At 34.0% G+C, this 23,253-nt stretch overlaps 2 protein-coding genes across 4 annotated transcripts; both read right to left on the reverse strand.

The window, feature by feature from the left end:
- Positions 1–458: 458 nt before the first annotated feature.
- Positions 459–5,884, reverse strand: LOC128556729 (uncharacterized). The gene is made up of 6 exons (XM_053542388.1): positions 4,892–5,884; positions 3,623–3,834; positions 2,197–2,304; positions 1,273–1,366; positions 832–881; positions 459–632 (listed from the first exon to the last, which is right to left on the reverse strand). The coding sequence occupies exons 1-6, from the start codon at positions 5,742–5,744 to the stop codon at positions 528–530; spliced, it is 1,422 nt and encodes a 473-aa protein (XP_053398363.1). The 5' UTR covers positions 5,745–5,884; the 3' UTR covers positions 459–527.
- Positions 5,885–9,561: 3,677 nt separating this feature from the next.
- LOC123551082 (uncharacterized) lies at positions 9,562–22,934 on the reverse strand. 3 transcript variants are annotated; one of them, XM_045339760.2, is made up of 4 exons: positions 22,510–22,934; positions 14,009–14,387; positions 11,459–11,596; positions 9,562–11,071 (listed from the first exon to the last, which is right to left on the reverse strand). In XM_045339760.2, exons 1-4 carry the CDS (start codon positions 22,624–22,626, stop codon positions 10,086–10,088), a joined length of 1,620 nt encoding a protein of 539 aa, XP_045195695.2. In that variant the 5' UTR covers positions 22,627–22,934; the 3' UTR covers positions 9,562–10,085. The 3 variants fall into 3 exon arrangements, with proteins under 3 accessions (XP_045195695.2, XP_045195697.2, XP_045195696.2); XM_045339762.2 differs by lacking the exon at positions 22,510–22,934 and adding an exon at positions 19,492–20,027; XM_045339761.2 differs by lacking the exon at positions 22,510–22,934 and adding an exon at positions 17,094–17,734.
- Between the last annotated feature and the right edge of the window lie 319 nt (positions 22,935–23,253).

The raw sequence follows: 23,253 nt of genomic DNA on the forward strand, positions 1-23,253 counted from the left end.
AAAACGAAAAAAAAAAAAAAATATTTAAAATATTTTCGCGCTCTGCTTTATTTGTACTCACAAAGTCCGATGAACACGACTTATATTTGGTGAGACCTATTTGTAATTTCCGGACCTGTGTTTATGTTAAAATGATGATACTGTAAACCATTTTTCTAATGAAAAGCATAAAGCATTTACACATTAATCAAGTACATCATACATTTTGCAGAAGCTGTTCAAAAATCATCATAGCACTTGCTGTTTTTCCATCCATTTGAATAACCACAGTTTTAAAATAACAGTTCACAATATTTAATTATAAACAAAAGAATCACTACGATACATTATTTTCACTAAAACTTGCTGTCAGAAGTTTACTTTGTATGGTCCATTTCCATACCTTATCACGCTTTCTAGTATATATTGACTGACAGTAGTACCTAATCATTTTATCCATGCCTTGCAATATGTCTACAAGAACATCTGGGTCTATCTTAAACAGACATATTATTCTCTAAATTGATCAAATCTAATATAATTAGAATTTAAATCAATAAATGTACAGTACCTAAGGCTGCTCCCAGAAGTACTCCTGCTTGCTCTCCTAAGTCGTTGTAACTTATGTCTAAATGTGTTATACTTTCGTTGCTCTGGAAGAGACAATCCCCATCAATAATTTCTTAGAACATGAGTGTCAATTAGATTAACGCTTAAAGTTATGAATTAGACTGTCTTCAGTTAACTCAGATATGGATAATAAAATTAACAAGTGTAGCACTTCATAAACACATTTATTATGCGGTAATTAAAGCGGGTTATCTTAAGGTATAATTCATTTATATAACTTACACCAATTCCTGAAGTCAAATACCACGAAGCATTCTCATCTAATTTATTACCTGTTAAACAAATAATAATAGGTTACGCAGCTGAGCAATCAAATGGATATAATTACTAATACAGCAATGTCTATCATTTGTATTAAAGTGTATAGCATATTAATGAATGAAGACGAGCGCGTCCATAGCTCACTTGTTAATCCCAAGGCTTTAGTTTAAAGAGGAAAACAGTTTTCAGTAGACGCTTATTATGTATCATAGCTATAAACTTCTGTAAACACAAAGTTTAACAATGATAGATATCTCAGCCTCATTGATTTGATCATTAAGCGAATGTATAAGTTTAACATATCGTACAGATACAGTATTTGATCGTTACAAAAATGTAATTTCTGTCTTTACATGTATCATTACAAATTCTGTATCCAGTAACGATCTTACAAAATTTTACCCGATATATTAAGATGGGTAATGTTTCCTGTAACAACTAGGACATGGCCCAGTACTTGTGCACCACGTACTCCAAGATTGTTGTTGGCTACATTCTGAAATACATATGGTTTTCCTATTACTGAATATATTTAAAATGTTTATTGCATCCTTTATTACGTACAAATATTGCTCATGCCAATTCGGAGAACTCAAGCACATATTTTTAAAAGTAAACTTCCTACAAAGTTAAATGTGTGTTAGTTGATAAATGTCATGACTGAGTCCGATTTTCGTCAGGACTTGCACTAAGCATGGGTGACTTGTATCAAGTGCCTTAGTTTTAACAATCAATGATATTTGATAAACGCAAATCTGAATAGAATTTCCAAAAGAACTATGAACTAAGGTTTAAATGTTGCTAAAATGCTAAACAATCACTATTTCGCGTTATATATGGAGATTTGTGCAAACCTCAATGTACGGTTTACCGTACAGATTTAGCGTGACGGGCGCGAATATCTATGACGGTATGCGCGAGCAGGTGCTTTCACCTAACTTCTTTTTTTATCTGAAACGAACTTGCGTATATCAGATTCTAGAAAATTATGTACAAAAGGTAGGTCTGAAATTGCGTTGTCGTAAGCATTGTAATTATTCTCCTTCCTTATCTTTGGCGATCATTTTATTCTCTTAGTCGTCGAAAACCAATATCACGGAATACCTCAATATTTTTGTTTTTTGCTCTACTATAATGTATCTAAGAAATTAAATATTATATTCGAATGCGTTGTTACAGAAGATTTCAGCTTTAGATGTTTGCTTTTATGATAATGTAGCAAAACAATTTAATAATTATGATTTAGACATTAACCTTTGGCAGCGATTTGTTTTATTATATTTTTATATTAAAAGTAATTAAACCGGCGAAATCACATCAACTTACAAGATGTGTTATTGTAATGTTATCTATTAACATTTCTGCTAAATGTTGTATGCCATCGTCTGTGATATCAACACCGTCCAGATTTAACTTCTCAACACGTAAATTATCCTAAATGGAAACAGAAAGCAAAGCTTGAGCTAGAAATAAACTAGTTATAGACTGAAATTAAAAAGCAGTCTACCTCTCAAATGTAACACAAATATTTGAAACATGAATCATTACTCTAAAAATATCAAACAATTATTCGCATTGGAAACAAATCGTAGGCATTTTGTCTGATGCCCGTGTGGTTTGATATCTATAGATATATCATTCATGATTCCCAAACTACTTAATCTATTCATAGCAATATTGCTTAACAAAAAAAAAATGCAACACATTTTAAGCCTTATCATGCTGGACACGATTGATTCTGCTTTGCGACCAGTGTAGATCATGATCAGCCTGTACATCCGTGCAGTCTAACCAAGATCTGCACTGTTCGTCATTCAGTCAGTATATTTTTGGTAAGCACCCCTTTTAACAGTTAATAGCACTGTCCAAACTGAAAGATGGACAAGTTCATTATAGAAATTTAGCAAGGTAAGGGTTGAATTCATATCAAGATGCACACAAAAATATATAGTTTAAGGACTAGACAAAGACAAAGCAAAAAACAAAGAGGAACACAGGAACTTGGAACAGTCAGTGGCAAAACTAACACTTGGAAGTCTTAACCAGCGCACAAAACCTCGGTCTGATCCCCTGCTATGTTCCAAAGTTACATGACAGTGTACGTCAGATTTATAAGATACAATTCACTTATATTTTTAGCACAAATCAATGGGAAATAATAGAGCGTTTCTGTTCTATCTGTATTCAAGAAGACTAACTTCCCTCTGAGATCATGAAATGTTTGAAAAGCTGTTTTCCTTTGTTCCTATACATTCTTGATAGAACAGGACTGATCAATGTTATCCATAATTCACCTAGATTAACCAAATTATGACAATTTTCTTTCAAATAACGCTTTGATGGATTTTTGAAGCAACCCGTCTACAATATTTTTTTCAGCTACAGCTTCTTTTTGTTGTGGGCCTACTTTGCGATGCATGGTTCTATGGCTGTGATTGAGGGCCTCTGTGCTTCTGTGAAATCTACCCTTACCTTTTATCTTTTAAATTACTTTAAATCATTACTCAGGCGTTTCATCTCGACTTCTAAATACAAATACAGATCATCATAATGCGCAAATACAGTGGTACTTGTTATAAATAATATATATTTATATTTCATAGGCATTGGCAACAGATTGGTGGAAACATACAAACATATCCTTAACGGCTATCCTATAGTCTTACTTTTAGTTAACGATGGGGGATATGTGGATCTGTGTACATGTATAAATATTTAGTCTTTTATTTCATTCAACTTCTCAATTAATTACCCTTAGTGCAGAGCATATGGGTGGTACGGCATTGGTTCCTAGAGATCTGTTCCTCAAGGTCAGCGATCGCTCCGGCAAACTATTAAGCACGTGCCTTTGTGGAGAAGTATTCCATTTCTCACACTCTCTAATATATACTGTTTTACCAATGTTAATATCTGACGATGGTATGATATCTGGAAGATATGGAGGTATGTCTTTTCTCGAAGACCCTGTTTGTACAAGTAAATTCATTTTTTTAAATATTGTAAACTGGTGTTGGCATATGTGATATTGACCATCGCTGGTCGAATAAACTATTTGGCTAGGATATACCATTACTCTACACATTAGCAAAGAAACAGTCTTTTGAAATAATATAAAATCTCTCTTTTCCGAAATATCACCGACGTCATGTTTCGGATGGCAATAGATCTCTAGTTTATGCTATTGACTGGACTACAGTTGACACTAAATTTTGCTGGACTAAAGTCAAAACTTATTTATTTCTTAACGTCATGTAAGAAACATCCATTGAATTGCCTGCCAGTCAATTATTACAATTATTACATGATTCCTTCTATAAATCACAATTCCATTGTTATATGAACGGCGTAAAAACTTAAAAGAATAAATAACTGAAATTTATTTCTGATATCTAGTAATAAAACACTTATAGAATGTCTTGTCGGTCAATAGTGAAAACGTCGGACCTCTGGCATTAATTTTAACTATTGATCAGCAAGCCATTTAATAAGTGTATACTATTGGCCCTCAGTCCTTCGGATCATAGTGGCTTTGCGACCAGCATGGGTCCAGACCAGCCTGCGCATCCGCGCAGTCTGGTCAGGATCCATGCTGTTCGCTTTCAAAGTCTATTGCAATTAGAGAAACTGTTAGTGAACAGCATGGATCCTGACCAGACTGCGCGGATGCGCTGGCTGGTCTGGATCCATGCTGGTCTCAAAGCCATTATGTTGGTTTTCTCATGACACGGCTCAAATGTGTACTATATCTATTTTAAGTACCATACCTAAGTTTCGTAGTGAAGAGCAAGCGAATTTTTTAACACTACACATGATACTATATATATTTTCTCACCAACATGTCCTTATTTGAAAATGTAACTTTGATATGTTTGATTATATTGTTTCACCCAATCACACCAGACTGTATATGATCTACCCTGATTTAAAAACAGTTATATAGGACTATCTACTTTATAGCAACTAACTACGTTGTACCCGAAAGGGCGGAAGTACAAATTCTGAAAATGAAAAATAAACGTACCTTTACCGAAGTTCTTATCGATTTCCAGGTCAGTATCACACTCTTCGCTGTCGGAGATGGAGAGATGTTTTGGACTGGGTGTATCCTCGCTCGAGTCTGAATGGAATTCATCATATATCGCATTCTTCGGAGACAAACTTCTCCCAAGTGACGTTCCTACTTCGAGTTTATCACTGTCTATAGACGAAGATGAATCTGTTTTACTTCTCCTTTTCACGTTCATACGATTAAAATAAGTATATACGTCTCCAGTTTCTGGAATTTTATCCTTCATCACTGTTTTTATTCCTGCCCAGTGGCTCTTTATTCGGCGCTCATCGCCTTCTAGACTTAATGACGGTAACTGTGTTCCAGGCAGCTGTATACTTCTTTGTTCTGTGACATCTTTCCTGCTGATACCGACTTTGGTGGCATCTGAAGGAACAAATCCATTTATCTTTAAGTTATATTTCTGACTTTCCATGGACTGCCATCTAGGAACGATGATGTTGGTTTCTCTGCTAGATCCAACAGTTGTTGGTCTATATTGATTATTCTCATCAGCGTTCTTTAAGATACCCCTGTTCGTTCGAGCATCGCCCGACTTTGAAATATACTTATGAGTTGGACGGGTGTTCATATCCTTAAATACAAGTTCCTTGTCAGTTAGTCCTACCGTATCGCTGTAATTCTCCCGACGTTGGCCATTCCATTTAACTTTATACGCATGTCCTTTGTGTGAACTATTTTCGTTTGTATCGAAGGTTTGTTTCGTACTGCATATATAAGTTCTGTAACGATTTGTTCCACTAGTGTCGTCTTTTGTCTTTAATGACACACAATTTTCTCTAACAATACTCGTCGGCTCGTCCATATTTATTTTCAGTCTCTTTCTGTGGTGGATTATACGTACTAAACTTGTATCCAAAATGTTCTTCTATGTAGTTGATCAGAGTTAAAAGCTTTTAAAAACAGTTCGATTTTAATAAATGTATAAATGCATTAATTCAACAACGCATATTGCAAATGGCTTTGCGCTTCCGTGATAAAGCGTGAATAATTTATATAGTCTTCTCCATTTAATATATTTAATAAAAAGGGTGTTAGGCTGATGAGTGTCACGTAGGTTAATATGTAAATGAATAAGGATTAGACTTTAGTCTTTCACTAGTTTTGTATAATAGAATTAACATATAGCGTGCTGGTAGCGCACCAACATTGCGATCATATTCTACTAAATTATGCATATACACCTCTAAACAGATTATTAGTTATTATGAATAGGCGATATTCTGACAAGAAATAATCAATGATATTGTCTCTAGGGGAAAGTATAATATTCTTTTATATTTCAAATCGGTTGACTGAATATATTCACAGTTTTCTGTTTCTTTGTTTATCTCTCTAGTTTCTACGTTTGAACAAATGTATATGTTTTCATTAATCAAGGAAAAAAGCTTTGATCACTGTTTCGGAATATATTTACTGAAATTACATTAAGAGAGATAAAAGATTAGAGTCAGATTAAATGCGCATCCGTGTTTGCCAATCGTCGTTTATGAATTATTAAATTACAACTTAATTACAAGTAAAAATGGCAAATAAGAATTAATACTGTGTTCATTTTTCTAGGTAATAACAGCCATGCATGGGTTTAAGGAAAGTTCCTTCCATTTGGAAAGGTCATCATTCAATGCTGATAATTTAATTATGCTGATTTATTGCTGCTACAGAAAGTTTGGTAAATCATATTTTCAGTTGAAGAAAACAAAATTCACTGTATTCACTAAATTCAGAAAAAAAAAACTTTTGAAAAGAAATAAATGTTACTTTTTAATTGATTCCATGGCCAACGTTCAAGGCAGATCTTTAATTATTGTTCGTACAAGAGAAAATTGGTTGCTGTAATGTAAAACAAACCAAATGACTACTAAAGATATTGCAACGTACCCTTGAAATGTAGTAAATAATGCTTTTTTCGGCAACGTTGTATGAAGGAAGTGCAAGCGTTCATTAAATGTCATATATTAATCTGATCTTATCCTGTAAATGATAAATAGAACTAAAACATAATCATATGAGCCGTGCCATGGGAAAACCAACATAGTGGCTTTGTGACCAGCATGGATACAGACCAGCCTGCGCATCCGCGCAGTCTGGTCAGGATCCATGCTGTTCACTTTTATTGTCTATTGAATTAGAGAAATCATTAGCGAACAGCATGGATCCTGACCAGACTGCGCGGATGCGCAGGCTGGTCTGGATCCATGCTGGTCGCAAAGCCACTATGTTGGTTTTCCCATGGCACGGCTCAATTATATAGGTTGGTTTGTTTCAGTTTTTTATTGTCTTTTACGTTTCAGTAAAATAATATAGTTCTTTGGCTTAACCGGAACGACTGTTTATTACTAACACCATTACCAACTGTATTTTTGATGAAAAAAAAATCTACAGTTTAAGTAAAAATTACCTCATTCTCGTTAATAGTCAGTTATTCCCTGCGATTTTTTTCCTCCGGTCACTTACATTTTGTTTATATGATTTCGAAATGATGTTACCTGGACTACAATTGTCTACAATTCCATATTTCACCTCAACCTACTAGTATCGCACATTGACTTTACAACTACTGAGCGATATATTGACTTTCCATGTAAAAACCATGTTTTATCCTATTGTTCATGGTCATTAAAGTTGAGTTTAATTACCCATTATCATTACATGAGCGAGAATTATTTATGAATGTTTCGATCTTTGTCTTTAATTATTTTGATTTACTGCCGAATATTTCAACATCTGATAGGAAAAGTTTTAGATGCTTCATTTAACATAAATGAGATTCTACTTCTTTCTAAATTTGATGTTGTAAATGAGAAATGTGTTTACTATTTTTTTTTTATAATGTCACACAATGACCTTAAGGAAGAATTTCGAATATTTTTAGGAAAACGCATGCCTAACAATCGTTCTAAAAGTTTGTCTAATAAACTTGACTGTTAAATAATCAAATGTATCGCTGTGAAAGTGCAGTTTGAAACTATATGTAAATGCTATGTAAGATAGTTTGCCGTGCATCTGCTGTCCTCAAATGCAAAGAAAAGTATGTACAGATTTAAACCCCTAAACAGCATCCAATATGAAAGGCAACAGACTTCCTTCAAATAAATCTTCTTTTATTGGATGCTGCCGGTGGCAGGATGGCAACAAAATAGGACAGTGGTAACATGATGTGGTTTCAGAATGAGAGTAAATGTATCGTTCCAATTTTACTCTCACACATATAAATTCATAAACCTGACATTGCAACCCTTCTTTCCTACTTTAGGTACCACATCAAAATTATGTAAATTATATCTTCACGCCGCTATCCATACTCTGGCATATATTTCGTGTTAAAGAAAACCGTAGCTGCTTGATTTATTTGTGCCCTGACAAGAGTTGTGTATGATAACTATACATTTCATAATTTGAAAATGTTCGTCTTACGGACTCGAGCTCTTGACTTTGAATCTAATGCGCTTGCTTGGTGGTATTTAGTCGGGCTCTAAGCTATTTGATATCAACAGAAAATGTCTCCGGCCATAATATCACCAAAAAGCAAATTTATATTTTTTTATTAATTTTTTTGCTACTTACTTTATCCCTCTTATACAATTTTTAACAGACGACCTGGAGGTATCGACCAGCATACATGAGACATATTGTTCTCAAATGCGTCGGCACTCGATAGCCTACGATTTCTTTGTTACCAGACAACCATGCTGCTTCCTTAACCTTTAGCATGCTAGATAAATTGTCATCTGCTGGAAATGTCGTCTGCTAAAATTGTAAAGTTCATTCAATTTGCTCCAAAATTGGAAGAAATATTGTCAGAGTAGCAAACAGCTTGGAACCTGATCAGACGCCGATTTAATCGGCGTCTGATCTGGTTCCAAGCTGTTTGCAAAGGCTGTTAAATTCGCCTGCAGCAGGCTAAGGGTTAAATGGCTTCTATGCTCATACTTTATATTGGCGTGTATTTTGTATCACTCTAACATTACTATTATAGCATTTGACTGCATTAATTTTATCGGGAAGATTGCAAAATTAACTGAATGTGTATACAACTCTTCTATCTGCATAAACCTCACCCAAGGAGATATATACAGTGTGGCACTATCGTTCATCTTTCTCTGAACAAATGGGCTGTATATCATTTATTGTAGACGCCATATTAAGTTCTTGTTTAAAAAGGACTGGCCTGCATAAGAATGTCAGACTCTCGCAATTTTCAAAACATATGAAAACGTCTAGGGGATCTTCACAGGCGTAAGTCAATATTATTTAGTGATATTTCATTAAAATATAAATATGAAATGTAATTTAATTCCTGCTGTGTTACATCAAATAGTAACTACATAGTCAACGCTTCGAACAGAGCTTTCCGTGAAACTTGTAGATGCGTGCGGAATATCTTATGACATTTTTCGGAAATATTGCTATTGTTTTATCTTCTTAAGTATTACTTCGTGGTGAAATAAAGCATACTCGTGCTCTTAAATAATTTGGGATAGTCCAACACGTATTGAATATATATTTACCGTAAATTGTGGTGTTTTTATTTCTTAAAAGAGCTGTGTTCAGATAAGTAAGGCTGAGGCAACTCGATTAACTGACCATTTTACTGGTTGGTATAATTAGTAGCAAAAATCGAAGTTTTCTATAACATTTTATTTAAAACATTATATATCATAGCTGCTTATAGAATGCGTTGTCTTTTTCTCCAGCTGAACGCTAAACACCACTTGTTCGAGATAGAAATAAATGTTCGATACATGTACTAGCAAAGTTGAAAAATCTGGCAAAGCAAAATATTATGAATAGATGATGTTTAGAATAAAATATGTAAAGTCCATGCCATTGGTAGATGGTAAAGGTATTTTCGTTACAGATATTTACTAAAATATTGAAGATAAAAACTGTTATTCGACACGTGGACAGATGCTACCAGATACTAAGCTCTCTACGTAAAATGTGAATTAAGAGGGTATAAATAAAGCTCTTCAAATTATATCTAAAGCAATGTCTTAACCAAATTCGATTTCATAATGTTTAACGTCATTTTGAAAATATCCTTCAATCAAAATGGGAGTGATGCATTTCTATTGCTAAATTTGAATGACATTTTACCAACACCAAATTTACATAAGAATTAACTATTTAACACCCTGCGATTTTAAGAGGCACCTGTCTCTTTAACATTTGGCATTTGATTGCCTTCTGGAGCATTACCCGTTTCCGTAGAAGTTTGTATGCTATCACTTTCTTTTTCATTTAGCTCTTCTGTCTTTTCATTTATTTCACTTTCTCCGGTACTCAACAGTTCATGAACTTCCTCATCCTCTTCATCATTTTCTTCTTCCTCATCCTCTTTTAGTATATCCATTCCTGATGACTTTGGCTCAGGTTTACTTGTAACCGATTTACTAGAACTGTTATCTTTTGTCTCAGCTGAAGCTGGTGTTTTAGAAGTAAATCCTTGTGAACTACTTGCTTTAACTTCATTACCGTCTTTGTCAACAAAAACGAGTTCGTCGGGAAGTTTTTCTGGTAATGTATATTCACCGGCTGATCCTGCGAAAAAGGCGGGTTCAACGTCTTGTTTTGATTTTTCAATAAGTGGTGGGTCAAAATAAGTTTTATAATTTGTCTCTTGCACCATGACTACTTTACGTGGACTTACGAATGTTGGAAAATAATTCTTAGACGATAATTGCTTGTCCTTCTTTATCACTTTGCGTGCAACACTGGAAAAGCCAACATTCCTGTCAACATTCCCTGTAATAATTTTACTGTTAAGGTCTCTTATATTGGTAAAAAATAATTCGTTCGGTTTTGGTGGCACTACTGCTTTAGCTTTCTTGTCTTTTTCAGTGTCAGCAATTGTCACTTTTTTATTTGTGAACTTTGGTTTGGCTTCGTCTTCTTCATCGGAGAATTCTATGTGTTTGTTATGTTTCTTGAATGACGGCCGTGCAATTTCTCCGCGGGCTAATTTGTCCTCAACTTCCTGTTCAGATAATCCTGGCAGGTACTTGCGAACAATTGCCGCGGTGGTAAGGTTCTCTTCGGACGGCTCTAGGGTCGGAAAGAACATATCCGATCTTTCTCTATTTACCTGTCTTATTCTGTTTTTTCGACATTCGTAGCATAACTGCGGGCCTGAAAAAAATTAAATGTACCAATTCAAATACCCCTGAACATTCAAATAACATGCATACAGCTATGGAAGGTATTATCCGCCACAAAATTAACTGCTAAATTACATATTTCAAATTAGTAATTACACTTTCCAGACAACTCGAAGACAACTTCTACTTTCCATGTGACTAAATTGAATGTTGCAACTTCGAAATGACATCTATTATGCTTAACAACTTTATCTAAATTACATTTCTACATATAATTCAAGCCGACGATATTGTTCTAAATTATTCTAATGATAAAAATTTTGTTTTACCTATTTTGTTAAAGCAAAATATACATTATTATTCTATTAGACAGAAAAGAATTTATTAATCAATCGCCATTTTTTTTTATTTTGCATACCTAAGATTTCGCAACATTCCCCGCGGCTTACAGGAGAGAACGTTACTGTCAGAGGGGTATGGTGTGTCATGTCGAAATCTTCCTCCTCCTCGTCTGCATTCGAATCCTCGTCCTCGTTCTCCACTAACAGCCGCAACTCTGTAATATCAAAATAACTAAAAGCTCTTAATGTGAGTCATTAAGTTTATTCTTCATATAAATAATGGAGTCTCAATCTAAGTCTAAGCAAGGGAGGTAAGTCTGCATAGCCTTCGGCAAGTTAAACTATTAGAGTTTTTCTCCCTGATACAACTATCTGACATGAGACTTTCTCAGGCAATTTATTATTTCCACCATGGCAACTTTTCAGAATTTAACGTTTCAACCAGTACGTAAAGAGAACGTTTTCTTATCTGCATCGAACATTTATGCTGAAACGTGCGAAATATTCCGTAACTTAGCGTAGCAGACATTTGAAATATTAATACATGTGCTTATTTGGGCCTATAATAATCGGTCACGGTTGAAATTGCGGTAACTTGGATAATATTTTCCATTAAAATGAATTAAATCAACCATGTTTGGTATACTTTATTGTTTTATTATCAGCGTAGTCTTAACGAAATTTATGAAAATCATAGGTAACCGATTATAAATGTCTATGAGCGTACAATATACAACGTTTTTGCTTCAGTTATGATCGTACGGCTGTACTATGAATGTTCGTATCGGTCGAATCATTGTAAGGCAAACACAAGTTCTTACATAGAAGACGTATTAACCAGATATACATATCACATTTTGATTAGTATAAAAACCACAGCGGGTATTGATCAATCACCCACTTCAAATTACTGCAGAAATAACCATGCATTTGTTGTATCTGGCGTTTCATCTAACACTTCGGATATATTTTAAGTATATTTTTCCTTTCAAACAAAACCTTATATGAATTTGATATGTCTCTGTTTTGGTGCGGTGAGGAGTTTCTACGTCAATACTTGTTGCCAACAACGGTACATTCACGAAATAATTTTGGTCTGATAAGGATTTTTTTTTTAGGTTAAACAACATGAAAAAGTAAACGACAGCTTAAAAGGTCGCGAGGAAAACAATTCCTACAAAACCTAGAAGTTTAAGTTCACTTTAGAACAAAACATGAACATTGACAAGTATAGCGGAGGCAGAGTTTCACGATAATTCTGAAGTATTTTACGCTGACTTCCAATGCCGTTACTTCCATTGACTGATCGTCTATAAGACACTCTGGTTAGAGTGACATATTGGTCACAGTATTCAATACAAACAACTTTTGAAAAAAAATAACTTGTGTTAATTATGTTCAATTCAAACTATTTGTAGTAGATAATAAAGTTCTGACCTCCAGACAGAGCAACTACATCTATCCGCAATGAGAACCAGTGTGCTATATCATGTTAACGATGTAACACTAAATATGTTTAACAGTTTTATTATTTAATCTTAATAAAAAGTAAACATTTTTTAAATTTGAGTTTTCAATGAAAAAAAAAGTAAACATTTTTTAAATTTGAGTTTTCAATGAAAAAAAGTTTTGTTTTTAATATTCAATTACATTTGCATGCACGGATTATTTTACCAATTGGTACGGCAGAGCATTTCTTCCAAATGCATCTCATTTATTTTCTCGAGGTACTAAGTACTCGAAATCTCGAGTTATTAAGTCAAATTTTTGAATTAGTCAATTTCGAATTACTAAATTGAAATTTCGCGTTATATATCTCGAAATTTCTACACAGTTATTTGAAATTTTGAGTTAATAGCTGTCATAGTATACATATACTAAATGTATAGATCCTGGTCAATATTAGGCACCTTGTGTAGCCCCCCGGCAACCCTAGAGGATCATGTAAAAGGACTGGATAGCATTCCCTGCTAGGATATCATTATTTCAGCCATGTTTAACTCAGGTAGGTTTACCACCCAGGATAAGTCCACAGGGCAAGGAAAAATGGACAAACCTTACATGAACATGTAGTTATGAGTCCGACCAAGATTGGGTACCTGGGTAGCTGTGGATATTGAAGAGAGGTCAAAGAAGATAATCTGGGTACTGTTTGAACTTATATTTCACTATTTCCACCATACCTAGACGGTTTTCGACCTAGTTCGAGCCTCTTCCACAAGGGTGTAATATATATGTGAATGAAGGTATATGGATACAATTTAAAATCTTGAGTAGCTCTAGAGGCTAAGGTAGGTCATACATCTACATACGATAGTGTATGTTCAGTCGCTATTTGCTTGATACAGTATAATGGGATGTAGGTAGCTGTATTCACTTTACATATAAAAGAGTCAATAAAAGTAGCCCATTAACATTTCTGGCTTTTGACAGACGGACAGACGTTCCAATTTTGCGGATAAAAAATAAAACATACTAAATCAAACTCGAAAGTCCAACTTACTATGTCGAAATTTCGAGTTACAAAGTTAACATTTCGAGTTAAACATTCACACGCTTTTATTCATTACCATTCCACACAAACATATATTATATTTTAAATTTTAAAAGACAACTTCATTCTATACCTGGATGCGGTACGATTGAGTTTGGACGAGAAATATTTGGTTCACTCCAAGCACTCACTGGCGTGTTCGCTTCCCGCCGAAAAGCGTTGATATGCCGACTGGCACTTGTATTCGGGCGGGAAACTGGACTGCTCTGACCTTGTCGGAAAAATTGCGTCTGGCTTTGTGCATGTGCAAGATTTTGTCGTCTGATAGCCGAGCTATAGTTTAACCTTTCCCTTTCAGCGGACTGGTAAATGTCTTCAAGACTTATTGCAAATAAATCGGCAGACGACTTTGATTTATGTGCATGTGCAGTTGAAGTTTTTCTCCCTGTTCCAGGGCCGTGTGTGTTGCGTGCAGAAGAGTGCGTGCGTTGCGGTGGTGCAGATTTCGTCATCTGAAAAGTGAAATAAATTCTTAAAAAAAAAACACTATACCAAAGCCACTACACACATTATCCCCGTAACCACGTGCAAATGTTATCAGCCTTAAATGCTGACAGTTCTTAGACCGACTTCTGTGCAAACTTAGACCAGCAGCTTTCTGATCATTCGATTCTCAATATATACATGTGTGAAACCTAACTGAAAGTCTTTAAATTATTCATTTTGAATGTCTCAATAATTCAGTGTTTTATCTTTGGTTCCTCTGATGTAAAAAGCTTTGAAATTCTAAAAACGTAAAGTGACTTATCGTGTCTTAACCTGGCAAAATGAATCATATATTTAATAAATTGATTTAAACTCTTTTTCTAAATATCTTCAATAGTACGAAAGTATTTTTTGATTTGTATAATGCATTGTCAATTATACAGATATTTCGAACAAATCAAATTCTGCAAGAATGGCATTTCATTTTTAATCTTTGATCTTACCCCAAGGACAAACTGCCACAAAATACTCATAAATATTTTGTAATCAATGAACGAGAGATATATTCTGTGATGGAATATGCTTTAAATATAAGGTCAATAAACATAATTAGCATGTATATAGAAAACCTACAATAACCGTTACAAGTTTATTTTTTTAATAATTGACTGTTACTGCAAGGCATGTATGTATAAATGTAGCTCTACATACACAATTAATTTATATAGTTTAGAGAAAGTTCAATGTATATAATCAGGATTTTCTAGGTTTGAAGTAAATATTCTAAATAAATGAATAAATGAAAGATGGGCATATGCTGTCTATAACCCTTACCCTGCTTTTCTATACTGAACTTGTCCATCTTTCAAATCATTAACTGTTAAAAAGGGTGCTTACCAAAAAGATACTGACAGAATGGTGAACAGCGCAGACCATATTCAGACTGCACGGATGTGCAGGCTGAGCTTGGTCTGCACTGGTCGCAAAGGCAAAATCACTTGCCACCAACAGGCTAAAGGTTAAAATTGTTTTATCTCAGATTGAAATTCGAACGTTAATAAATCTTAAACTTGTCAGTGCATATCTATGACTTTTTCTAAATAGGATTATGTCGTAAATTAAATAAATTTAAATGGAAACATTGTCTAGCTATCATGGAATTACGAACAATTACAAGACACACTTCTTTTCTAAACGTAAGCAAAATTTCCAAAATGTACATTAAAGAATTTTAAAGATATATATGCAAACTGCCTGATGTTTTCGTTATTAAGATTTTTTGAAGTGTGCAAGTAATTGAGACATAAAATACTTCTCAGTGAAATGTTTTGTGGGAATTTTTTAAAGCTCTAACAATAGTGTACCACATAATATGTAACTGAATAATTTGGGTAGAGAATTATATAAGCTGCCCATTCCCCTACCACACACTATAAAACGTGCAGTTTTGACACGCAATGTGCATATACACGATGTGCACGAATACAACCTGTATTTGCTACTATGTAAGGATTCTGTATTAAACCTGCAATAAATGAGTATTATTAGTTAATTCATCAGTTAGTTAATTTTGAAGTTATAAAGGCCTGGCCTGATTTATAAAGGTTCAGATTTTAGATACGTAGGAACTGAACCACGAGTGGTTAGATATCTTCGCAACTGAACGATGAACCACTGTAAATAGATGGTCAACCACAAGAAGGCATTGTTTGTTTTCTTTCTTACATGCTCGTTAACATTATGCCGGACTTGACTTATCCAAGTAGTAATGAACAGAACGTCAATATTTGACGTCATAATTGACGTCATAGTGTTATCTTACCGGTCCGCGCTTCAACCTATGTTCTTCTTTGTTTAATTAACTGGCCATCAAAACGAGCCATATTAGTAGGCGGAACACAACACTTCCAGTCTGAAGGTAGGTCGCAAATTCCGGAATCACAAGCGAGTAAGGTATGACCTACGTGACGTTTGACTAGATACATTAAGTCTAAAGTCATTCTTAAGTTGCTTCATCGGTGAGCTTGTCAATTACTACCAGAGAAAAGTACTTTAGTAGTGTGTTAACGGGCCAAGTAACCTTGTGTAGTAAGCTTTTAAATTCCATACTATTTTTATATCTAAGATAAATAATGCAGCTGTTCGAATAAAAACTTTTCAAATACAGAATCTAAAACATAATTACAAAAGCACTACTTTCAATGCTGCAGATGAACTTAAACTGTCAGTGACATAAAGGAAAATTACAGAAGAGAACAGATTCAATATTACTGTCCACAATGATGATCAAATGTTCAAACCTTTTACAAAAAGACAAAAGGAGATAACAATAACCGAATATAGGTATTAACGAGAAATAAATGTATATTTTATGTTCATAACAAAAAAAAAAGTGTGGCAACCACATTTTAACCAAAGTCATTATGACCCTTTAAACTTTTTTTAATCACTCTCGGATCCGCCTCACGGGAAAAACAACTACATGTACTACAGTGAGGTTTGTCTCTCACTTCCAGCGGGGATCGCACCCGCTACATTTAGATTTACATACAAACATGAACCGTTGCAACTGTACAACTCGTCGTCTTGTATACCAATAAATGTTTAACGATTTCCAAAAAACTTTATAATAAAATGCATCATAACTGCTCTAAAAAGAGGAAAAATGTAAAGCGTCTTTAATGGAGCTATATAAATCTTTATTTGAAATGAAAATAAAATGAGAAAAATACCTCTGTTTTTCCATCCACTGTCTTATTATTTTCACGTTTTCTTTGTTTTTTAACATTAGCATCACTTTTATTTTCCCCTTCGAAGCGTACTTCCTTTCTTAACACCATCATTAGAGTAATGTCATTGTGATTAGACCACTTACACAAGTGATACGAGATATCTGTTTTCAATGAATTGTAGAGATAAAAAAACTCCACATATCTCTTTAAGTGTTAACTCGAGTATATTTGTTTTATTATATCAGTTCAAACTGTTATATACCGGTTAAAACATTTTTTACAATATTTCATAACTACTGCATGAACAGTCTAGCTATTGAATAAATTTCGAAAGTATATACATCATTTTTTTTTGTTTTTAATATTCCATTCAGTAAGACCCATTAACACCCTTTATCCCACTGGCTTATACTTTGAACAAAAATCTATTAAATCAACAGCGCCTTTTTTCAGGTACACAATGGAACTAACAAAGTTTATTTAATTTATCCTTTCTAAAATGTGGTATGTTAATGGATTTTATAATGAGTGGGCTTTCATGCGGCTTCCAATATTTGTAAAAGATCAGTTTTATCGAAATTAAGTTTCCTTTTTAAGTAACGGTACAATATGAAATACAGACATGTATCAGATAATTTTTAATGAAGAATACCGTTCTACTGTTTGAGACACTTGAAAACAAGATATCCTTTATGCGTTTTTTTCCCCTTCATATATCAACCCCAATGTATAGAAATGCAAACAAAGGCTACAACGAGAAACTTAACATTTAAATCCAACGTAATTTAAGACACTTTTTTCGGAAGGGCAAATATATTTTTTGTACGTTTTTCATCCTTCAGTCTCGTTAGTTTTCGTTAGAAAGAAACTTTAAAAGTCGTACTATACGTCTAACATTTTAAATCACCTTTAACTTTTGCGATACAAATTGAATGCCCCTATGTTCCTCTTTTTTAGACACAACTTATAAATCGATTAAATTAAGAAATTTTTGCTATTGGCCTCTTTAAAGTTTAACGATTAAAGTTAAATTTATTCTTAAATTACCTAGTTATTGTTGTATGGTTCTATTTATCTGAAATCTTATTTCACGAAAACTATAATGGACTTTCGCAATTTTGAAATTTTAAAAGGTGATTTTATTGTTATTGAAAGAGTGTCGGTGCAATGAAAATAAAACTAATGCGAGTGTATTAGAAAATGGGCCTTCCCTAGCAGACGATAACATGACTGCGAGATTCAAGCTTTTTTCTATATGATCAAGTAAATAAATGGTCTTTATTACATTGTATAGATGTTTTATACCATTATATACCGTTATAAAAAAATAATGTGTATTTTCTATCGAGCTTTTTATGGTCTCTGACAATTTTCAGTCGTCAGTATAAGTAATTAAGCAGTAAATCGATGTATCACACGCTACCGGCAAGATCTGGTGAAATGCAAATATTTGTATTATGTATTGAGCTAACGATTTATGGCGATCAAACAACGCTGTTTCTTGTCCCTTATTGTCATAGATAACATTATATATGGGCATTTACAAGGGCCCTCGAGTCCGAAAGAAGGAGAGAAATATAGATATACTTCTATACACGGAACACATAAGTACCATTGAAAACCATAAACTCTAGATATTGGATACGTTTGACACGAAGTAAAAACTCCACTCACATTCCAATAATCTGTATCTAAGATATCATATAGCTCCAAAAGTTTATTTTGTCTGACCTAGGGTTTAAAGGCATCCCGACATACATCCGGTTATGTGAAGACTTTTCAACTTTACTTTGACAGGAAGAGGTAAGGTGAAAACTATCAAAGTAAGCTTCCAGACCATTCTAAATATCTCGGGTGATAATGCACATCTAGAATGTTGCATTTCAAATGTATGTACATGCAGCAAGTAAATATTAAGATTTTACAATGTCAGTCAAATCAGGTGCCGAACATGTGCAATAAAACTCACTACATATAGAAATCACGCTGCAGACATATTTTACACTACAATATTTTGAAATTCAAAGTACTGGTAACTCGGGTATGATAGTTACTTTTAACATACTGAGTAACGTATACAAGGTCTTTTCAGTTTGAAGACCAGTCTCAGAATACAATCTTGCCATTGGTCAGTTTCCAGCTGTACCAAGAAATAGCCAATCAGCTTCGGGTGTTTTGTGACTGGTATTCAAACTGAGATGATATAAACCTGCATAGTTACAGATATTTGTACACGTATACACTCGACCTGCAAATGCCAATGATTATTTTGTGCATATACTTAGATAACAGTTATTCAACAGAAATCATCTACTCCAGCTCCGCTTTTCCATCATATGTCTGTTCAAGCCCTACAATTTTGACCACTTGAAAACCCGAGACTGACACAGAGACTCACCTTCCGCATTATGCTCATGTCGTATCCAGATCTGCTTTGTATCCTCATTGTATTTATTATTTACACCTTGTATTTGCACTGTGTCCGTGATAATAACTCAAAATCACTGTTTCTAAATCATTTAATCCTGCCGCTATACTTAGCAAGCTTTACCATGACAACATCACTCGTATTAAAATCTACCATATGGATAAGGTATTAACGGAACCATCGGGTATCAACTTTCTATTGATCGAGATCTATGTGGTTATAGTGATACTCCCTCAACATGGAATTTACAGAAATCCGAAATCAATCTTTCATCAATCCAGGTTTAATAGTTAATCAATTGTTGATAAAGAGAAATGAACAAATGTAAACAGAAGATTTATTATATAAATCAATAGATGTATTAAATATTTCCTTCACATATTTTCTTTGATATCCCCTTCCATCTGTCTTATATATTTGATCGCTTTACAGGTTGTTAAATCACAATATCTTTTCAAAGTCTCCTCTGTTCTCAACCATGATAAATACATTTTAGCTGCCTCTATGGTTTAATAAGTCTTTAGTTCGTTTACAAAGGGTCTGTAATTTATTTTGATTGTTAACAATGCATAGGAGATAGAATATCTTCACATGGACATGTCGGTAATACTACCCTTACAAAACTTGTCCATACCCACTTATAAAATTGATTAACCCGTTTGGCGTTAAAACGACATTCAATGTCGTTTAATTCCTTTTGGTATAGTTTAAGTGTGTACTTGTCATTCGAAACGTTTTGGGTCAATGTAAGATAGATTAGTGTTACGGAAGAGAACGGTTGGTTGGATCTGAAGATCTTCAATAAAAAGAAAACTGCAGATGAAACATTCCAGTGTATGGGCTTTTAATCCCCTACTACTTTTATAACAAAACATGCAACGAGAAAAAAACAAAGATAATTAAAATAAATCACATCAGAGTCTTAGGAGCTGATTAGTACAGTCATTTTTAAAAGTGTGTCTTTTACAAAGATGATATATGCCCTTCAATTTGATCATAGAGGTATGCGACAAATCTCTATGTAGTTAAATTTTGAAACGGAACAGCACACGTGATATCACGACATTACGATAGCACGACAACGAAGATGCAATACCAGGATGAAAAAGACCTGAAATCATATCGGGTATTTGTCATCGTGCTGTCGAAGCACCTCTCCATCACTATATATTTTGTCATCGTAGTATCGCGTCCTAGCTTCATCCATTAAATAAACTGTAGACAACTTTTGTATGAATGCTGCTTTAACCTTTAGCCTGCTGGCGGCATATGATTCTGCCTTTGCGACCAGTGTCTGCACATCCATGCAGGTTAATCATGGTCTGCACAGTACGCTATTTAGTCAATAAATTTTCAGTGAACACCCCTTTGAATAATAAAGGGTACTGCCTAGATTGAATGATGGACCAGTCCATTTTAGACTTTTAGCAGGCTAAAAGTTAACAAATGACTTAAAGTGGACGACACCAAACTTATATATAATATATAGACCACACTTGCAAAATATCTTCCAGAAGATAGGTCTGTCTCAAAAATCGTCATGATTATAATAATTATCATAATTTTTATCCTTACCTTATATTATGTTTTATATTGGTTTAATAACCTTATCAAAACTCTTTTTGTCAAAGACCCTGTTATGTGTGAGTATCGGACAACTTTTATATCCAGTAGTATCAGTTGGATGGCAATAACATGAACAGACTGCCTTCTGTTATATCGGCACTGCGTAAATTGCCTCGTATGAATGTCTCACTGACGACGTTTGTGGTCGACCTATTTGGCTAACCTAACTCGTGTGTTTTCTTCGGGTATTTTTCGTTTTCTTGTTGGTGTGTTGGGTGGAGGAACGGGGAAACGGAGGGAGGGGGGCTTGGGGGTGAGGATGATAAGTTTGCCTATGCTTCATTTATAGGTATATATGAATTAAGAATGTTATTGCTATGTGAAATCTTGTGCATTTGTATGTTTTTCTTCAGTTTAAGTCCATTCCAAATGACAACCTCCAGTATTAAACCATTTTTGCATATGCTAGTTTTACCACCGATAGTCTTGCCAGAATTACAAACTGTCCAACTGCACAATTTCGTTCGTGTAATGAAGTAATACGTCTATTTGTTAAAGTAATTAACACACTGTACCTTATTATCATTAAATCAGTAAGAATGTAGTGCCAATAGTACATGCTTGTGTCCTTGTCTGACCGTTAGGTGCAACCTCAATATTCTTTTTTCTTTACATAACTCTGACAATACATTTTGTCTGGTGTCCTACATTTGGTTCTATTCTTCTGTCATGATATTGTTTTACTGCCAAATCTTACAAATAATTTGTCTACTAGAATCAATGTCTGAAACTCACCCCGTGTCAGTCCAAAGTCAATGACATGGTTAAAATCCCACTGTGCAAAATAATGATTTACCTGATGGGTAAAATATTATCATAATTTTCCGCACAATTTTAAAGAATGTATTTGAAGTCCTGCCGACTGATAAATTATGTCAATTCGATGAAAGTACGACGTTCTTTTGATAAATAACTTTCATATTAACTTTGTGTTAGTGAGTTTGTATAAAAACCGTCTAAAGGTGAAATGTTTCTTGTCGGTAGTATTATAAATAACCTCTTTTTAATAGCATGTGGTAGTTTTAAGGTTTTTTCGCATGAGTTGACTAAGCACATCTGAACATAATAACAAATATTTTTCTCAATTAAATGTGGCCCAGTTACAGCAAACATGCATACGTTTAGGACACTCACTTATTTTTTGGAGTAAATTAGCACGAGTGCTTGACTTAGTATCTCGAGCGCACGAGCGCTTGACATTATATCGTTTTCATATTTACATGGTGTATTTTGTGATTTAAATATAGCTTCATTTTTCATGATAATCAAAATTGTACATTGTTATTTTGATTAATGGTAAAAACTGTTCATTTGAAATATAAAATGTCATATTTTAAAAAATGCGAACAAAACCTGTTTTACCTCTCTCCTCTGCCTTGCCAAACTAGACTTTGTCCTTGGTTTCTTGTGTCTGTCGCCGACTGCTGTTGCCGGCCTGTAGTTGGCAATACAAGAGGTTGTATATTCCACCAGCAGCATTTTCGAACACTTCTTAATTCCTTGACAAACGAAGTGGGCTTACGCCTTCTTTATATCCAATTCTATTATTCTGTATAATTATCTACTAGTATTTAAGTCTTCAATTTTTTTTTGTATATTCAACACATTTTAAACAGCGACTTGGTCTGTCTGTAGACTTTTAACATTCAGAAATAACCTTCACAAATCAAACAGCAGAATTATACATGTACCGCATGTCATTTAACGACATAAGGTCTGGTTTTTTGGTTCCTATTCTAACATATTTCCTCGATACAATGTTATCGCATGCTGCAAGTCACAAATTCCCAATTAATATTGTATTGTATTTTATTATAGTTTACAGATATACAAGATAAAATTGTTTGCAAACATATCAGTTACTGTTTATCTTAATGTTGATACAAAAAGTATAGCAATGATAATGCGATAGCAATGTGTGTGTAGACCTGAAAATCTTGAAATACTTGTAAGTAAATAATCCCTTGATATGTCCTGATATAAGTCGATCCCAAATCGTTGCGGATTAACTGATTACCAATGCTTGATATAACTTAATACTGTAGATTACCTATTTGTAATGTTTTCTTACATGTATATTACACAAATAAGCCACATAATTGTATT

Source organism: Mercenaria mercenaria, chromosome 4 (genome assembly GCF_021730395.1).
Source record: "Mercenaria mercenaria strain notata chromosome 4, MADL_Memer_1, whole genome shotgun sequence".
Classification (NCBI taxonomy): Eukaryota; Metazoa; Mollusca; class Bivalvia; order Venerida; family Veneridae; genus Mercenaria; species Mercenaria mercenaria.

Coding starts and splice junctions, on each gene's coding strand:
- LOC128556729 (XM_053542388.1), bottom strand. CDS start 5,744: ATGGACGAGCCGACGAGTATTGTTAGAGAAAATTGTGTGTCATTAAAG. Junction 1,367..2,196: donor ACATTACAATAACACATCTT/GTAAGTTGATGT, acceptor TATGTATTTCAG/AATGTAGCCAACAACAATCT. Junction 882..1,272: donor TACCCATCTTAATATATCGG/GTAAAATTTTGT, acceptor TTTGTTTAACAG/GTAATAAATTAGATGAGAAT.
- LOC123551082 (XM_045339760.2), bottom strand. CDS start 22,626: ATGCTGCTGGTGGAATATACAACCTCTTGTATTGCCAACTACAGGCCG. Junction 11,597..14,008: donor CTCAATCGTACCGCATCCAG/GTATAGAATGAA, acceptor TTGATATTACAG/AGTTGCGGCTGTTAGTGGAG. Junction 11,072..11,458: donor GGAATGTTGCGAAATCTTAG/GTATGCAAAATA, acceptor AATTTTTTTCAG/GCCCGCAGTTATGCTACGAA.